Consider the following 19,565-nt stretch of genomic DNA (forward strand, 5'->3'; position numbering starts at 1 on the left):
ATTTTACTGGTGGTTACATACGGATCACATAGGAGCTGTATGTTTGTCCAGTAGTGAATTTCAGATTGAAAATAACTTTTACTAAAACTAAAGTTTGGGTGAAAATATTTTTCCACTATTGTTTTTTGATAGAAAGTTAGGCTTAATTTGGTATTACGGCCCATCTAATGTTATTAGATAAAATAACATTGGGGTAAAAAGTAAAAACATATAGAGATATGTTTCTGCGTTCTCCTATGGAATCGAAGAAATTATATATCGTAACCAACTTATCGCGATATACGGAACGTAATACTATGTACGGAAACAAACATCGTATTTTTTCAATATACTTTCTGACCGTACGCAAACACAATTTTCCTGCAATTCCAAACGAAGCCTTAGTGATTTTGAAACTATAAATATTCTTTTTTTAATTTACATAATTGATAGAAAGTTAGTGATTTTGAAACTATAAATATATTTTTTTTGTTTATTTTATGTAAGAATATATAAAACTTATTCCAATTACCCCTATTTTAATCTGACTATTTAACCTTCAAAAATTTTAATTTTGCTACATATTTTTTTAATTTATTTGATTTAAGCCGGTTAATAACTTTAACTTTAAAATTTGAGTATATTGTTTATCTTTACATATTCAATCTATATATTTTATGCAAATTCATATAAATATAAATTTATTAAAGTAACAATGATCTTAATTTTTGTATTAAAAAAATCTTCAAATAACTTAAATCAAACAAATTGAAAAGCTCGCTACTAAAATTGAAAGTTTGAAAGGTTTGATAGCCAAATCACAATGATCTATAATTCATGTATGTTATATATAATTTTGCTTTTATTTTATTAGAAAAATTCATACTAGCATATAAAAAGGCGAAAACTTTATAACAGTAAATTATTATTATTTTTCTATATTTTTCTCTTCCGCGATTTACTTTAGCACTACCCACGGCGAAGTAAGTTCAACGTCTTGCATAAGTGGAGTTACAGACAAACTTAATTTTATGGCAAACCAATAACGAAAATGGGCATTTACGGTCAAAAACAATTTCACATTTTTGTTGAAACTGTGTTTGGTTAAGTTGAGTATTTACGGCCAAAAATAACTTCACATTTTATGAGAATGGAAAATTAACAAAAATTAAATTCACCTTTTTATAATAAATTATTTTTACTAAATTATATTTTATATTAAATTCAACCACCACCTTTTTTTCGTTTTCCTCCACTATCTCATAAGAAACGTACTAAACCCATTTGTGGCCCATAAAATGTGGCCCAACTCAAATTTTGTAGCATATGAATTTCATACCAAAGTGGCCCATTAGAAGCCTAAGTTTTGGAGAAAGATATTTACATCTGGGCCTGGGCCCATCACACCGCGCACCCGAATCTTACAGCGCACGACTCGAAAGATTTCCCAAACCATAGTCAACGAGTCAACCGCTTAAGCCACCCAAAAATCCAAAAGATGCATTTGTAATGAAATAATATATAAAATAATAAATAAATATTTTATTTTTTTAAATAATTTAATATTTAAAATAAAGAGTCAAAAGTAGTAATTTTGCTTTTCCAAAGTGACATTTTTTATTTTCCAAATTGTGAGGAATAAAATGAAAAGTATGGAGCGTAGAATGAGCGGAAATAATAGATGAGAATGAGTAGTAAAGTGCCGTGCGGAGAATAAGACAAAAAAAATAAATAACTGAAATGATATATTCCAATTAAAATATATTATTTTTGTCAAATTTAATTGTGTTTGGCCTGTTATTTTATTATTAAGACTTAACATATAGAAATATATTTCTGTATTTTCTGGTGAAATTTTAAAAAATTTATCATAACCGACTCATCGTAATATGCATAACATAATATTACGTACGGAAACAAACAGATATTTTACCACCGTACATTCTCACCGCACGTAATGTAATTTTATCGCAATTTCAAACGAAATCTAAGCACAGTCAAAAATAAATTGTATAGACATTCTTCATTTATGGTATCTTTTGAAATAGCCGCATAAACTTTTTTTGTTTCTTTGACGTCGGGTTTTCACATTTTAAATAAGTAAAAAAAAATTATCAAACTATTTAGTGATGTAAATTTAAATTATTAATATATATTTTTTTACTAACAAGAGTAGCTGAATGAATAAGTTAGAAATCAAAAAAGTGTCTAAAAGAAGAAAAAAAAAATTAAGTTGAAGACAGTATTTGACACTTTCTTATAGTTGAGGGGGTCTTCTTACATTTTTACCAAAACCTAAATCCCATTCGGTGTCCATTCGAAACCCTCGTTCCCGCCCATTCTCCCTCTCCCTCCCTCCCCCTTCTTCTTCTTCTTCTTCTTCCTCCAAACCCTCCTCCGTTCTCCCCTACAAAACCCCCAATTTGAGAGACCGTTACCGCATCGGGAAGAAGCTGGGGCAGGGCCAGTTCGGGACGACGTACCTCTGCGTCGACAAATCCGATGGCGCCGAGTACGCGTGCAAATCCATCCCCAAGCGCAAGCTCCTGTGCCGCGAGGACTACGAGGACGTGTGGCGCGAGATCCAAATCATGCACCATTTGTCCGAGCACCCCAACGTGGTGCGCATCAGGGGCGCCTACGAGGACGCCCTGTTCGTGCACCTCGTCATGGAGCTGTGCGCCGGTGGGGAGCTCTTCGACCGGATCATACAGAAGGGCCACTACAGCGAGCGCAAGGCGGCGCATCTCATCCGCACCANCAGAGTGGGTGGCGGAGCTTCTCGGTGTTTATGGGCTTTTGCTCGAGTGCTTGGCGTGCATCGGCCCGTGCCTCGCGGGGAAGCCCTACTCGGTGCACCTCCAGAGGGGACAGTTCGTTTGCTGCTTGGAAGGTCAGGGAAGGTATGCAGAGGCCGAGGAGGAGGCGCTATCTCTTCTTGAGAGCCTTCGATCGGCGCTGATCCCAGCTGCTTCAGCACCGAGGTCGCAGAAGGGGAGAAGCGCCGACGCCAGATGCCTATTGCCTGATCCGAAGCTCGCAGGTTGTGATGATCCAGAGGTCACAATTTTGGCCATCCAGATTATCATCAGCCTTGCTAACTGTTCTTCTAAATACAAAACAAAGGATGGAGCTGCTTTTGAGAGGATCTTGGCCCTTGTTGAGCAAGTTCAGCCATGGCTCCCGTAAGTGAATGATCTGGGCTGATTCCGACACATGGACCCTAAAATTTCAGCACTGATGTTAATTTTGTCCATATATGCAGGTTTCTGGATCCTGAGTCGCTGAAGAAATATCATTGGTTACTTGTGAATGCCTTGTACAGATGTTCAAATTTCCTGGTTGTAGAATGTATGTCTTTTGACACGGATTTGGTACAGCGGTTCTGTATGTTCATGTTGAGAGAGTGTGCGAAGCCCTCTTCAATCGACCGTTTTCCGATAGTTAGTACACTAGCTAAATTTTTGTTTTTGTAAAGTTATTCTAAGTAAATAAATTGGATGGGATGTAAGTCTTTGGCATGTGAATTGCAGATTGCTCGCAAAATTAGTTCTTCCATCGACTTGCATTGGGAAGGCAGATCCTGTCTTATGTTCGATATACTAAATTTGGCCCTTGAGTCAATAAAATGTGGCTGCAAGGTAATTTCCATTTTGAATATAGTTGCTGACACTTTCAATTTTCTTTGGTCAGTAATTATCACAACCTGAACTACAAATTCTTCATGCATAACTTGATTTTCGTGGCAAAAAAGATGTTGGTATTTACAAGTGTATGATAAATTATTGATATTAGTTGAGACATGAAGGGCATTTGATGCAACACCTGTTTTTATTTTCTAGTTTTGATTTTGAAATTCGTAATGTGGTGAAGAAAGCTGAAAATGAGTTTTGAAGCATAGCATGTTGACCGTATGTGTTTGATCTTACGAGACACCTAATAAGTTCTGTTTTTTTCTTTTTGTTTTGTCTGTTGTGCATAGTAGAAATTGTGTCATATTATTTGTCTTAAAGTGTCTGAGATGTGTTGCTCCTGTAGGTGTGTTTTTTATATTTAAACTGACTCGCAGTTTTGTTTTCATGCATTTTGTGTATGAGCAGGTTTGTGTGTCGAAATCTGTAAATGAGTTACTCGATTTTGTATTGTATTCTGCTGACAGCCTCTGTGCTGCCAACATGGATGCCCTTACAGGTTTTTCGGAATTATTTTATGAAAAAGGAGGTGATTTCTTTGAGGTACATTTATATTGGCGCTTTTATAGAAAGTGATACCTTGCCGTTTATAATCTCTTTCTGATGAATTGTTTATTTTTCTTGTCAGGTTTCACCTCCTATTGCCTCAATTCTGATTCTCTATGCTACTGCCTTGTACTTCGTATCTAATAATATTCAAGTTAAGCAAGCCGGAGATAATTTTGAATTATCTTCTGAGGGTACTACAAATACAACTTTGCTTGACAATGTAGAAAATCTTCAGAAGTTGACTGATTCACTGGGCAGTTTAGCAAGATATTTTCACGTCGCTAGCGACAGGACTGATATTGCTTTTGGTGATCCATTAGAGGCACAGAATGAATCAACCATGCTTCTGAAGTCCAATATCCACACAGAGTGTAAATACTTGCATGGAAGTGCTTCTTTTATCTCGTATTTAGATGCTTTAGAGTTTTTATGCAAGATATTATATCAATATGCAAACACAGCCTGGAAATACTTGTCCGAGAAGAAAATGATCTGTCATTTTGTGAAGATAGACCATGTTTTGAATGCATTACATCTGTTCTGTGATTCGATGATCCTTGCTTTCAGGTGAGCCTGTATCATAGACCGTTGTTTGCTGCAACTACTGAATTCTGAAATTCTTTAAACAAGTGCCAGAACAAGACTTACGAGTTTCAATGTCTGTTTCCCTAATTGTATAGAAGCATCAAGACATCTGAAAAGGATAAAGAGAGGCTACAGGAAAGACGTGGAACATTACTTGAAGTGGCCATTTCAGCATTCAGAATCTCTTTTCTCACCACTGGAAACTATCAGGTTTAACCTTGTATAATCGGTCTTGTACTTTGGTTATTGTGGTATTACAAAGAAGATTGTTTTTAACTTTGTTTTGAGCAAAACTGCTGTGACTTATTTTTTTTCTGGCTAATTTATTCTGTTTTCGTAGTTCAGAAGAGTCTGTCCTCCATTAATTACGCCATATCAAGTGAATGGATTAAACCTCAGGAGCTGAGATTTCTTATTTCAGCACTCAATAATATTGGGGCTTCGTTGTACAATATTGGGCATTTCAAACAGGTATATATGTTGTTAGTGTTGATCAACTTTGTTGAACCTTGGATCCCTATTTTTCTGTGTTCCTTAGATTTCTGTTTGACATTATTGTTGACACTGTTGCAGTATTGTCATGAAATTTTCTCTTTATTTATATGCAACTTTAAGGCACCTAATATATTTGGTCAGGATTTCTAAGTAGCAAGAGACAAGGTAAACATGCCTTGAAACTAGCTCCATGTCAGCTACATCGAGTAGTGCTTAATTACCAGATAGGGTACGGTGGCGAATGGCGATGCATTAATAATGGCTAGGTAAATGACTATTTAAAACGTTGTGATCTTATTCTGAGAAAATGCTGGATATACTGTTAACATATTTTTCAATATTTCTGAGTTCTTCCTATGTTGTATGCAATGATCTTATTCCAGATTTGGCTTGTGTTAGTTTATTGTTGTCAATCGATTGGAGGGAATGATTCAACTGAACGGTGGTATGCAATGATCTTCTACCAGATTTGGCTATTGTTGGATTGTATAATTTGAGTGACAAATTAAGTAAAACTCTTATCTTTGCAAATTCTGCCTTTTTTGCCTCTAATTTTGTGTTCTTTTGTAGCCAATGGGCAACAAGATAAAACTCATACATAATCATGTGGTTGTAAGAAGATGGTTTTGGTTTTTCTTCTACTTCTTTTAGTTGATTGTGATAGAAATGACCTGTTTTGCATTTGTGAAATCTGGCCTGCTTAATCATTTGAGCTCTCTATCTGCAAAATTTTGCATGTTTTATGTTTTAGGTGGCAGTAATGTTATCTAATTGCCATTGTCATTTCATTCAGGTACCAATAGTATTGCAGTTGTGTTGTCAAGCAATATGGGCAAATGTCAATCTAGTCTGCAGAAGATACTCGGACAAGCTGCGGGGGTTTAATGTTGATTGTATATCTAAGGATTCGGTAAAGGATGTCATTAATGATGCATTCACAAGGATTGCAACAATAGTTGATACTCTACACAGATGTGGTGCCACCGACACGAATGAAACTGTTGTAAAAAGCTTATTTCAACTGTCAGCCACTGAAGGCATATTTGAAAATCTAAATGGCTCTTTGGTCTTGGTTAAACAATGGGTTAAGGTACTAATCTAAAAATAATGAAATTTATTTGATGTACATGGAAGGTCTTTATTCTACCTAATCTTTCTTGAAACTGCAGATAATGTGTAAAGATTTTGAAGGTGTTGACATGGTAGATAATGCTGAAGTTCTCTACTCCTCACTATTGAGATACTGTCCAAAATGCCCAAAGAAGATTGCAGGCAAGATTCTTGAGCAGGTTCGATCTCTTCTCATCAAATTTCATGGCAGTTACTATCAATTACTCCTTTTTTTCATAGATATAATGTTGTATGAAATTGTCTTAATTTTTGCAGGAGCTTCTTGCATATGACATGATGGAAGTTCGAAACCCAGTTCTTTGTAAACAGATGAAACTAAAAGTTGTGGATATTCTCTTAAATGTTATGTATGTGTCAAGAGATTGTTATTTGGGAAGATCAAGGGTACTTGTTAGAAAGGCGAAAGTACTTCGAGCTTGCGGAATAGAGAGCATAAATGGCTCTCTGAAATGTCTCTCTGAAGCCATTTGTTTACTTGTAAGCTTGTAATTTGTTTACCTTCAAGATGTTGCTTATCTTCCTTTTTCTTCTATGTGGCATAACCTTGGTAACAAAGTTAGATAGTTGACATATAGTTCTGATGTAACAGAAAGACATATCATTAGATTCTTCTGGAGGTAATGCTACTGTACATCATCAGTTGGCCATCGCATACTGCTTGCATGCACAATGTGCCCAGGAAGCCAATCTCGACTGTAAGGTAGCATGTGAAGGGCTATTATATATGAGGTTAAGAAGATATTTTGATCCTTAGCTGTTGTGTAGGAATAAGAAAACTTTCAGATTTGGGCATTCTTTCAATATTTCTGAAATTTTTGGTTGTGAAACAGGTTATCCTGCAAGATGTTCAAGCCGCATTAAATTTGTGGCTAAGCATTGACATCCAGGATTTTTGTTGTATAGATGGAAATTTTGAAATGACAGCTGAAAATATGACACCGTTATTGTGTTCCATAGCTGATTTGTTAGCCATGAAGGTGAGACTTGCAGACCACGCAACTGGTAAACTCTGTCTATGTAGTATACACGGTAGTGTAGTGCCTATGCGATGTAATATACTTACTTTGCGTGCATCACCCAGGGATGCTTGGAGTTTCAGTTTGACATCTGCAAGCTACTGATCATGATATGGAATCGCGCGGATATTGCTCTTGAAAGATTTTTTGCCTTGCTATGGAATGATAGGCGTCTTAATCATTCGTTTTGTACCATTCCAATGGATGGACAGTTCATTTTGAATATGTCAAAACACTTCGGTGTTAATGCTAGCTCTGTTGATTATTGGATTAGTTGTGTAAAAGGTAATCAGGCTTCACTATGTATGTTTCATCAGAAGGTGTCACTGACTGATTCAGTTTTTCCTGAATTAAGTGATCATGGTTTTCAAACGTCATTTGCTCATAAAGTCAGTGCTGATGAAGTTAAAAGGGTTGCATCTTCTCTTGTTTCTGCTGTAAGTTCTGTTTGAAAAATCAAAGGAAAATTCGTAGCCCTTGATCTCAACAATGTCAGAATTTTCACATTTTAATCCTCCTGTTTTGGATGTTGTAGGTTCCTTTGTCAAGTCAATCAACTTTCCTTGCTGGATATCTGTATTATGATTTGGCTGAAAGGCTTCTGTTAAAGGGAAGATATTTTGAGGTAAGATACTATTACACTCCAAATGATATTACTCATGCAGCTAGGAATAAACTTCCCTTTGGATGAATTGCATTTTAAGCGTTCCATCAATTATGACTACAGATCACTGTCAGAAGTTAGCCATTAAAACAAATATCTTTTTCGTGAAACGAAAGAACCAACTACGACTTGCATGTAAAATGCTAGTATCAATTGATTCTGGTATTCCTGCCAAGCTGATTCTTTGCTCCAAACTATTATCCAAACCAAGCTGCACACCGTAATTATTGTTTTTGGAATATCAAGTTATACTTTGCAGAATAGTTATGGTTGTTCATTATTAATTATGGTTATTATGGAATATTTTTATTGTTTAGGCTCTTTGCCTTTCAAGAGAGGCTCTTCAGTTGCGAAAGAGACTTCTAAAAAGGAAGTTCATCTACTACTTTAGGCGGCAGCAGCAGCAGCAGCAACCACAACAGCCTGTAAGTGCTGAAAAAGAAAATCAGACAACACCAGACCTTGTTCACCTTGAAGCGATGGAATCAGTTGCAACTGAAACTTGGCCAGATCATTGTAGGTCCGGAAACATAGAGGACTCCTTCCTTACTCCATGGGCTGTTCTTAGATGCTACCTTGAAAGCATTTTGCAGGTTTATATTTGTATTTTCTTGAATAAAATAAGTACAAGTCGTTGATAATTCATTATGCCTGATATCTTAATACTTAGGTGGGGATTATTCATGAATCAACTGGTGATGCTGCTGAAGCTGAAATACTTTTCCGGACAGGAAAAGAGTTGTCCCATCAGCAAAGTCTACCTACTTTTGGGATTGCTTTTTCATCATTATTAGGTAAATTCTCTAAATGCGTATTCCTACCTTTCTCTCATTTAGTCAATTTTGCATTTCTTTTTGTCCTATATGTATTAGCACTAAACTAATCTTGATGCTGTCTCAGGTCAATTGTACCGTAAGAAACACTTATGGGAGTTAGCAGAAAGTGAGCTCAGTAATGCTAAAAAGCTTCTAGCAGAATATGATACGATTATTTCCTGCAAGAACTGTAAGCTGACCCTTGAGGTTGCAATTCATATCCAAACTGGAGATTTATCTAGAAACCTCTTTGAGAAAGGAATTAAATCTGTCAGTGGCCTATCAAATGCTATAAGCATGTATAGATCAGCTCTAGAGAAAATTAGTAATGCTGAATTACAACGCCCTTGTAACTTCTGGGATACATCTGAACTCAACACTCTCTTGGTTAACACAGATCATGCTGTAGAAGCCAAAGGCGGAGCTCGACAATGTGGTACAGCACCCTCATTCATTAAGGAAGTAAGGTCATGTATATGCAGCATCTGTCTTTCTTTACACCAGCGTTCCAGTGTCGACCGTCCTAGATGTTTGCAGGCAGAGTATAACAAACAATCCTTCTCGAATCCTGGAGCTGGAGAGTCGCTTGTGAATAGTAAAGCCAAAAAAATGTCAAGAAATGCATCAAAGGGTATATTGAAGGTGGAAAAAGCAGTGGCTGAAGCAAAAACAATAAGAACTCGTTCTCGTAAACTGCTTGAACACAAAAAACATGAAAATGTTGCAGGTGAAGTGGATTGTAATTATGACACAACTGTGAGTCATGACCTCTGTGCTGATTCTCTTAGTGCTAAATGTTTAGAGAAGAAACTAAACACAAGCCGCCTAGAGGATGAATGCAATAGAGATGATGAATGTGACAAAGTAGGATGTTGGAGCTGTTTTCTTATTAAAGCACTAAATGCCGGGCCTTTGGAAACCATTTTGTTTCTGAAATGGGAATGCCATCGGAGGCGTATTCTTCTGAAACTGCTATTAAAAATAGGTATTTATCTTTCATCTAGAAATTCCCATTAGAATTATATTGTCATAATGATTTAGTTCACTCTGCTGCTGCCAAATATCTGAAAGGCTTCTGCTTATCCATTCAGATACTTAAATTGTTTATTTCTTGTATAGCAAGATCCTTGGGGGCTCATGGTGGAAAGCATGGTGCACATGAAGTACATGATGTATATTGGCAATCTATTTCTCTGTTGTTCTACAGATCCATTTCTTGCAACTACTCTGAACTTATGGGGCCTCGCTTAATTGAGCTAATTGCGGGCGAGAATTTAGGCGATACTCTTTCTATTGAGCATGCAGAGATACTGTATAACATGAGCCTCTTTTCTCTAAAGGGATGCCTTTCAGAGCAACCTAGGTGATTATGTTTCTTTTGTTGTTACTGAATGTGCTCTGGCTTGTTTTGACTGTAAAAGTATCACTTTCTAACAATAGCACCTACTTATGTTAATATACTTATTCAATTCACATTTTCCATGCACAGGGGCACATGCTGCTGCCTTTCTAATATACAAATGTCTGATGTTGTTCCTTGGTTGTTGAGAGCATTCATAATTTCCCAACAGTTCCCCTCACTTCTTCAGAAGGTCTTGAACGCATTCTACACCTTTTATTCCGTGCTTAGACATTGGTAACTGGTTGCATTGATGCTGACAGATACTCTTAGCTTTTTGAAATAATTGAATGAGGCAGCAAGTTTTCAGCCTCCTCTAGTATTTTTTTTTTTTTTTATCAGTTATATGGAGTTAAGAGTGTGAGTTAAGGTCCAAATTGTCCTCGTGCAGGTTTGCAGGCTTCTTGCTTCCATATATTTGCTTTCAACATTGGATTACTCTACTTCTTTACCCTTGTATTCTGAGAAATCCCTCTCTTTGAATCATTGGGCTGCGTACTTCCATCAAGCGTCTCTCGGTACTTTTCTGCATCACCATTACTTTTCTAGTTCCAGAGGGGTCTTCAACAATAAAGCTACTGAGGTTTGTTTCTGTGTCGCCACTTCAGCCCATTTGTTTGAAATGTATTATTGTTTATAATTGTGAAATTACGGTAGTTGTCTAGTGGGTACTGGTTTTTGTTCATTCAATTTCGTACTCAAAATAGTGCACTAATTTAATTTGCCTTTCATATTGGTTATTGTTATCTGTATTTTTTTTTACCTTCTCTCTCTTTGTTGGCATGTTTTTCTATTCCCCCTTTTTTTTTTTTTTTCAATTTTACATTTTTCTCTCTTTTTTCATATTTGTTAATGTTATCTGAAAATGTTTTTTGACTGACTGCTCAATCATCAATTTGGTATCTTAGATGTAGTTTTTAGTCCTTTGGTCACCAGAGTGCTGTAAAATTAGCTTCTTTTCTCTCTCTCTCTCTCTCTCTCTCTCTCTCTCTAGCCTGCGCTTGAAATTCCCTAATTTTATGTTTTTTTTTGCCCCTCGTTTTATCATTTCCTCTTCTATGTTTCAGGACTGCCCTCGTAATATCATGGCTGACACAGACAGCAGAACTTTCAAGTTTGTGAGGTTAATTTCCTATCTTACCTAGTAGCAAATTTAGTGCTCGAATATTTTTGATTTAGCATAATTGCAGTGCTATCTTTCCAATGCAGATGTTCAGTAGAGAAACTCGAACATCTCGAAGAGCATATAACTGACTTTTTTAGGAGCCTCCCGAAAGTTCCTATCATTTGCATCAGCATGCTTGGAGATGATTATGTTAATCTCCTAGGAGAAACTCTCCTTCTCCCTTCGTTCTTTCCGGCTTGGCTTTTGCTGTCAAGATTGGATTCAACTAGCCAACCAATCAATATGCTTCTGCCTGTAGACACAATTTCAGTAGGTAAACCGACTTCTTGCGAAGCAAATATATGGTCAGTGAAAAAAAAATACTATGTAGTTTCAGCATTCTATTTCTTACTATAGTGTCCTCTTGTCAGAGCTGCAAATTGAAGATGCTATTTCTGGCAAAGAATTCATCAATACAAGCATGGTCTCTGTTAAGAGCTGGAAGTGCCCTTGGAGTTATACTGTTCTGGATTATGTAGCCCCCTCTTTTAAACAGCTATTGGAAGAGAACTTTGTATCTCTATCTAGCACAGCTCTTTCTCCAACTGATGGACAATTGGACCTCGTCAAGTGGTGGTCACAGAGAACCAAGCTCAATAATTGTCTAGATAAGTTGTTGAAGTGAGTGCTTCTGGATTTTAGTAGTTGCTGTAGAAATTTCCTCATGTTATTCCATTTGTCTTTTTTTGGTTTTATTTGGTTTAAGAACATTGTGAGAAAGCATGTAGATGAACTAAACAATTAAGACGTGAGGTTTTATCGGTGTAGGTTTTGTTGGTGCTGTATGTTCTAATCTTGAGTTACTCTTCATTTCAATTGCAAAGTTAACAACATTTGTTGTGTTATTGAGATGATAGAATTTGTTTTTTGTACTACTTGAATTCAATTATCTTTTCCTCATGCAGAATCATGGAGGAATCATGGTTGGGACCTTGGGGTTGCTTGTTTTTGGGTGACCATTCAGCTCATCAACAGATGGACATGATGGTATTCAAGTTAATCGATTATCTAAAATCTCAATTCGAGTTTGAAGTTAATCATAGTCTTGTGAAAGCTATCCTATGTGGTGCCAAGTCAGTAGCAGATGCGGAAGCATGCATTTCTCAACTTGTATTATATAAAGGCTACTTTGGTAGGGGAGCATGTTGTGGGGAGGAAAGACTTAGGGCTTTCTCTGCAGCTTGCCAGATAGAAGCCGATTTGTTAGACTCAATACTTAAGTTACTCAAAGAAGCAATCAACGGGCAGGTAGTACCAATAGATAGAGAACCAGTGATTCTTGTACTGGATACTGATGTGCAGGTGAGCCATTCAAAGTTCTTATCTTCCGAAGGCATTATTTGTCTGTTGTAAAATTTTCTTTACATGTGACTTATTTTGCTTTCCTTCCTGGTGTTTCTTTTTTTTTCCTGATTGTTTGTTCTTGAGAAAAAGCATAAAACCCTAAAATTGCTGACAAACAGTGAAGTTTCATAAGTGTTATATATAGGAATAATAAGATTTTTCCTCTAGTGGAATTGACTGAGCATTTTACTACAATAAGTTTGCATAGAACAGTTCATGATAATGTGGCCTTTCTACGTTTCTGAACATAATTAGAAAATTGTTCTGTCTTAGACCTACTCCGCTCTTTACCATCTCTTACAACAGACAGAAAACTTTCACACTCAGGAACCTACTCTTGTACATTACAAGTCTCATCTTTTATTGCTATATGGAAAGCTAATTGTGTTGTGACTTGCTGCAGATGCTCCCCTGGGAGAATTTACCATTGCTAAGGGGTCAAGAGATCTATCGCATGCCATCAGTAGGAAGTATTCTTTTGGGATTCAATAGAAACCAGCACCTTCATAAAGAGAGGGATGCAATGGGTGCTTACTTTCCTGTTGTTGACCCTTTCAATGCTTACTACTTGTTGAACCCTAGTGGGGATCTCAGCAGCACACAAGTGGAATTTGAGAAGCTGTTCAAAGATCACAACTGGGAGGTAAATTTACTCTTATTTTGTGCAAATAACATAATAATAATTGTACATGTGATAAGAAAATTGTTTATGACTGGCAGGTTCTTTTTTTACTTGCCACCCTCCCACGTAAATCTGTGGTTAATAAGTTGTTATGTAATCTTTGCATTAGTTGATTAGTCATGTTGCTGTTTGCTTCCAAAATGAAGCCTAAATTGTAGCATTATAGTGGGTTTGTAATAGAAGTATTGTCTTTCTCTTTGGAAATTTTGTCATGCAAAGTTTATGCAGGGGAAAGCTGGAAATGCTCCAACAACTGAAGAGTTGATTTTGGCTTTGCGGAATCATGACCTTTTCCTTTACTTCGGTCATGGAAGTGGTATGTCATTGGAGATACAAACTCTCTGTTTTCCATTATTTCAGATATTGGTGTTATTTTTGCTAAGATATACAACTAATCTGAAATTTTTGATTCATTAAATATGATGCAGGAATTCAATACATTCCAGGAAAAGAAATTGAAAAATTGGACCAATGTGCAGCTACTCTCCTTATGGGTTGTAGTAGCGGAACACTCTTCTGCAAAGGGTGCTATGCTCCTCAAGGTGTCCCTTTGTCCTATTTATTTGCTGGATCTCCTGCTATCGTCGCAAACTTATGGGATGTTTCCGATAAAGATATTGACCGATTTGGTAAAGCCATCCTTAATTCATGGCTGAATGACGAAGCAGTAGCTGTTAGCGACTGTTCGAGGTGCTCTGAATTAGTGAAAGAATTCGGATGCATGAAGATTGGAGAAGATAACGATAATGCTAGAAAGACAAGAAGGAAAGGGTATAGAGGGAAGAAGTCTCAGCAATCACGTGAGAGCAATAAATGCCACACTTGTGGGAGAAAGAGGATAGCTTCATATATGAGCCGGGCACGAGAGGCTTGCAAGCTCCCATTGTTAATTGGGGCATCTCCTGTTTGTTATGGGGTGCCGACTTTCGTGAGGAAAAAATCAGAATGATTAGCTGCTTTACGGGTAGATTTTCTTTTTGTTCCTGCATTTCTCCTAGACTTTCCCTGCTGGTTCAGTTGCTCATTCATGATGAAGCAATACAGATATACCGATTTACACCATTCTTATGACATCCAATTCGTACTCAGGAACATTGCTCAAATGCTTGTATTAAGTGATATATAAGAAAGATATTGGGATTCTGATGTACAAGCTCTTGCAAGTTCCTGAATTGGACTTTACATTTTGTTCTAGTTGTGCATTCGGTTGAAAAACATCAGCAATTGTATTCATCCTTGTATGCGAATTGGAAAAAAAAAAATAAGTTAATATATTCGAAATGGTTATAGTTTGGAGTCCTGTGATTAGCTTTTGTATTTATGTTTGCCCAGGAATGCAGATTGTGGACTCGTTTACTTTAAGCTATCTAGCAAGTCTTATATTCTCTCTCTCTATCTCTCTCTCTCTCTCTCTCTCTGGATGTGGGAATTTGCTCACTGAATTTGCCGTACCTTTTCTGTGTTTCTTTGTAACTCCTTTATATCTGCAGAATTTGTGGAAGACGGCAATTTCCTTCTGCTGGAATCATTTTTTCTTATTTATGTCAAGCTATCTGCTTTCGAGTTATTACACCTTCCCTCTGAATTGCATCATCGGCATTCAATAATCTTCTATTAGTTAGATGTCTTGCATGCTGGAAGCTCTAGCTGTCTTCGATAACGTGTTGATTATATTATGTTAAAAGTGTTCTCATGGCTGTGGTCGTTAACCATACAGCTGATTATTAGCCAAGTTATGCATGACCTGTTCATCGTAACAGGCATAGTTAAAATTTGTCAATTTTTATTCTGTTATTGGAACCCACGTATAAGGTACGATTTGTTCGTCAGCTGCCTATTAGACCTGTAATTCTTGTGTGGACTGGGTAAATGAGGCCAAGTCACTAATGCTAGTTCATTTCCATAGTAAAAGTCAATAAAACTGGTTTCAAACAATCCCCAAGATCATGTTAAGGACTGACGATAAACTATAAGAAAAAAAATTGAAATGATTGGTGAGTTAAGCTTCGACATGGCCTAGTATATACTTCTAATTGCTTAATATTTCAATTTCGAAGTCTCGTTCTATTCAAAAGAAATTGACTTTCTGTTATCGACTCTATTCAAAAGAAATTGGAGTTTCTGTTATTGACGGCATGATCTATAGCGCATGAAGTCCGTTCCTCCATCTGCGCCCCTAATACGACACTAAGACCATTGTAATGTGATTTACAGAAGAACATGTAATTCATGCTAGGTACCGTCGAATGAACTCGCCAATTTCAGTTTCGGAGAATTCTTAACCACTTCCATACTGTTTAAGTAGATATAGAAGCAGCAATATCGAATGCAGGGATATCAAGGCACAGCAGGCCAAGAGATAATTCAAAAGCTGAGAACAAAAGGACCAAAAATACATGCCTGCATCCATCAGGCTCAGGTTTTGCGGTTCCTGACCTGCCATGAAATTGACGCACTCCACAAACAGAAGGATTTGATCAGCCACAAAAGTCGTAGCATTTTTTTAAACCTAACATAGCAGCACATTTAGCAGGAAAACCAAGACTGTCAGATGCAAATCGCCAATACAGCACTCACTTCGCGCCTCCAACAGTTTTTAAGTGCTAGTTAATCTGAATAATTTTCTGAGAAAAACACAGATCTCAAGTATCAAGATCTAACATGACACTAAAGAGCAGTGTAGTGCAGTGCAATAAAAAGTCCACACAACAAAAAGGAGCAGCAACATGTGTGAAATTTTCTTTTGGCAACTATGAAACAAAAGATGCATTGATATAAACCAATGAGCTCACAGATAAAATAAGACCTTTTAATTCCATTCTTTACCCAATGACCACAAATCAGTAAATCAATGGAGAAGCTTATGAATATTTTTCAGTCATCAGCTATTATTAATCAGCTTGTATTCCTCCCCCTACTAGCAAACAAGACCAAACCCCTGAAACTCAGCCTACATGCATGACCAACCTTCCCCTGCTCCTGCGACGCCGTCTCCTCCGCCTCTCCGAGCTCACAACACCCATACCTCCCCCTCGTGCCATAACCGGATCAACCTCGTCATCATCATCCGATGGATAAGCAGCATTTAGATCACCACTGCCACCACTTCCATTAATGGGAGCATAACTGTTATCCTCGTCTCTACTTTCAATAGCACTATTATTATTCTCCCTATGAAGCCTCATGAGTCTCGCACTCTCCCTAAATAAAAAGTACAGGATGCTCCTGCTAATACCCCGACCCCCTCCTCGAAAGTCCCCGTTGGCATCGCCAATCTCCTCATCACTCTCACCATCGCTGTCACCCATTTCAATTACATAATCCCCAAATACCACAGATCTCGGCATCGTTGACCTAATTGTACTGATCACATCCTGCCTCTCCCTTTCATGTTCCAGCGTCCTCCACTTCTGCTCAAGTACTGGATCCACCTCTCTTGGCTTCGCAGAAGGGTGCTCGGACCTCACATGCCTTTTAAGTTCCTTATAAGTCCCCATATACGAGCAGCCATCTTGCATGCAAGTCCTCTTTTTAGTATTAAGATATTCTCGAGCTCGCTCCACCACCGTCCAGCCTTTCACCTGGCCACGGCATAAAGGGCATGAAAGCTCCATTACTTCGGACTTCTCACTCGGGGGCCAGGAAAGACTACTATTGGCGTGTGAGTCCTCGTTGAGGGATGTCTCTTTAGTGTAGGCCTTCTCAAACTGGTCGAGACAGTTGGAGTGGCGGTAACTGGTCCCACACATATACGGGCGGCAGCCCTTGTTGTGGGATGAACAAAGTAGGAGGACAGCATTGTGTGGGTACTCCATACACACCGAGCAGGTGGCATCTTCCCAGTCCTTTTTCTCCAAAGAGGCTAATGGTGTTTTCTTTCGGCTGGCTTGTTTCTCGGCTTTCCTGCTATAGGAAGGAATGGGATAGGGAGTCGGCCTGAGCTGGCGAGTTGACAGCCTCCGGCCCCGTGCACTTCTCGCCATTTTCTCGGAGTATCTGCCAATAATAATTGCAAGGCCTAAGCGATTTAATTTTGCAGACAGCCAAAGCAAGGTATATTACAAATGATCAGAAAAGACACATCCTACAGCTAGAAGAGCCAATGTGATTAAAATTATACGAGGGAGCCAATGAGAAGCATCCATACTCTCTTGGGAGACGGTGGAATTCAAATAGAGTAGAAGTCATTCAAGCTGATAGAAACAAAACCTAAGAATATCTGCATAACATATAACATATGGGCTGACCCAAAAATTGAAAGGCATGTAAATACTGTCGAAATTGGCCTCTACAGTAATATAACCTGGGCATCTCTCATTTAAACACCAAATATTCACCACATAGAAAGTAGAATTTAAGTAAAGATAGGAGGTAGTACAATGGAAAAAGGGTATCCTGTTTTAACCTATAGTTTACTCACAGAAATTATTTAATCATGTTACGGTGCATAATCTCTAGGCATCTCTTAGCATTTGTCACTAAAAGTCGCATAAACTTATGTTATGAAATAGGCTAACCACAATTTAACATATACTAATGCCATAAAATGGAATAAGGTGCAAAAATGAAACTCATAAAATCTATGTTCAAGTTGTGGATGGCAATAAGAAACCCTGAAAAGAGGATTAACCATGGCTTTTGGTGTTTCTCTGTAGCATTTCTACAACATCGAACTAATCAACTGGCCAAAAATAACTGAAAATAAAAGTTGAGTAATACAACAGTGAAAAACAAGGGACAATTTGAATATGATGATAGCTTTGAAAGTTTAGAACAAGAATTCATGGTTGGCAAGGTAGCCAGGTGGATGCAGAGGTAACAGGACCCCCGAATGCAAGGCAATGATTAGTGCAGTAATAAGAAGCTTCTGAGAAGTATAGAATTCAGTGCTAGAAAACCATCGACGAACATGCAGAGTAAGTTTACTAACAAACAGAAACATAACATGCAGGTCATCAAACCATAAGTATAAAGCTCTATAGAGCACTTCTAATAAATGATATGCTAAATTTGCTCCTCTCTCGTCCTATACCCCTCACTAATCTTCAAATTTCCTACAATTCCTTTACACTTTGCTCTTCATCTCTCACTACTCATCCATTGATCAACCAGCTCTGAGATCTCTAGCAATATCCAGCATGCAAGGATGCAAAGCCCAGAGGAACACGAGGCAGAGAAATAGGAAAAAAACCAACTTTACCTCCAGAGATAGTAGAAGAGACGTATCAAATACACTTTTCACTAAGAAAAGCACAAATGAACACCAGATAGATGCAGAACAAGATGGTGTTCTCCCAGAATAAAACAACCCACAGATTGAACTAAAATAAAATCAAAATCAAATAAAAAGCATCATAATCAAAGAACAACGAAAGAAAAGGGGAACCCTACAATCACCGGCGATCTCAGCATCTCAACATCGACTAGTGAGATCTCTCACGTCTCCAAAAAGGGCACGGCGCAAAAAGAAAAAGTAGGGTTTTGAAAAAGAGAAAAAAAAAAAAAAAAAAAAACAAAAAGGCTTGGTTTCGACGCCACCGGTGGTCCCAGCTTCCCCAATACAAGCACGAAGCATCCGCGATTCCCACAAAAGAGATAATCGTAGGGTTCGGAGCGAGAGGAGTACCTCGAAATGGGGAGCGAAGCGAGGAGAGAGAGAGAGAGAGTGAGGGGGAGGGCCGCGCCTAGGGTTTCGCGGGAGAGGAGGGAGACGATCGATCGATCGATCGATCGATGGAGCTAGAGCGCTCGCTCCTCCGTAGGAGTCGCGAGATACGGAGGGAGGAGGAGAATGGGGGAGGAGAGAGAGAGAGAGAGAGAGAGAGAGGGGGAGTGGCGATGAATAGAGAAATGGATTTGGATTCTCGAAACAGCGGCGAGAGAGAGAGAGAGAGAGAGAGAGAGGGGTCGTGGCTACGCTTGGGTTCGCAGTAATCGGCGAGTGGAATCTCGCGCCCGAGAGAGAGAGAGAGAGAGAGAGAGAGAGAGAGAGAGTTCGAGAAATGGGTTGGTGCTTTTGGGAGAATTTCTTTTTGCCCCCCCCTTTTTT

The 19,565-nt window shown here is 38.1% G+C and overlaps 2 protein-coding genes across 5 annotated transcripts; one reads left to right on the forward strand and one right to left on the reverse strand.

The window, feature by feature from the left end:
- On the forward strand, positions 2,482–14,808 carry LOC109712117 (separase). Its single transcript, XM_020235543.1, has 27 exons — positions 2,482–3,164; positions 3,245–3,422; positions 3,513–3,620; positions 4,080–4,214; positions 4,300–4,787; positions 4,901–5,015; positions 5,151–5,276; positions 6,094–6,390; positions 6,470–6,589; positions 6,687–6,908; positions 7,021–7,131; positions 7,262–7,408; positions 7,513–7,884; positions 7,983–8,072; positions 8,429–8,704; positions 8,782–8,905; positions 9,012–9,911; positions 10,046–10,289; positions 10,416–10,518; positions 10,717–10,908; positions 11,393–11,448; positions 11,535–11,764; positions 11,862–12,111; positions 12,396–12,792; positions 13,238–13,477; positions 13,745–13,832; positions 13,945–14,808. Exons 1-27 carry the CDS (start codon positions 2,482–2,484, stop codon positions 14,463–14,465), a joined length of 6,813 nt encoding a protein of 2,270 aa, XP_020091132.1. The 3' UTR covers positions 14,466–14,808.
- Positions 16,268–19,531, reverse strand: LOC109711826. Of its 4 annotated transcripts, none has more exons than XM_020235092.1 (2): positions 19,143–19,531; positions 16,268–17,512 (listed from the first exon to the last, which is right to left on the reverse strand). In XM_020235092.1, exon 2 carries the CDS (start codon positions 17,497–17,499, stop codon positions 16,462–16,464), a length of 1,038 nt encoding a protein of 345 aa, XP_020090681.1. In that variant the 5' UTR covers positions 17,500–17,512; positions 19,143–19,531; the 3' UTR covers positions 16,268–16,461. The 4 variants fall into 4 exon arrangements, with proteins under 4 accessions (XP_020090681.1, XP_020090684.1, XP_020090682.1 ...); XM_020235095.1 differs by lacking the exon at positions 19,143–19,531 and adding an exon at positions 18,914–19,136; XM_020235093.1 differs by lacking the exon at positions 19,143–19,531 and adding an exon at positions 18,908–19,136.

This window comes from Ananas comosus, linkage group 6, assembly GCF_001540865.1.
Source record: "Ananas comosus cultivar F153 linkage group 6, ASM154086v1, whole genome shotgun sequence".
Lineage (NCBI taxonomy): Eukaryota > Viridiplantae > Streptophyta > Magnoliopsida > Poales > Bromeliaceae > Ananas > Ananas comosus.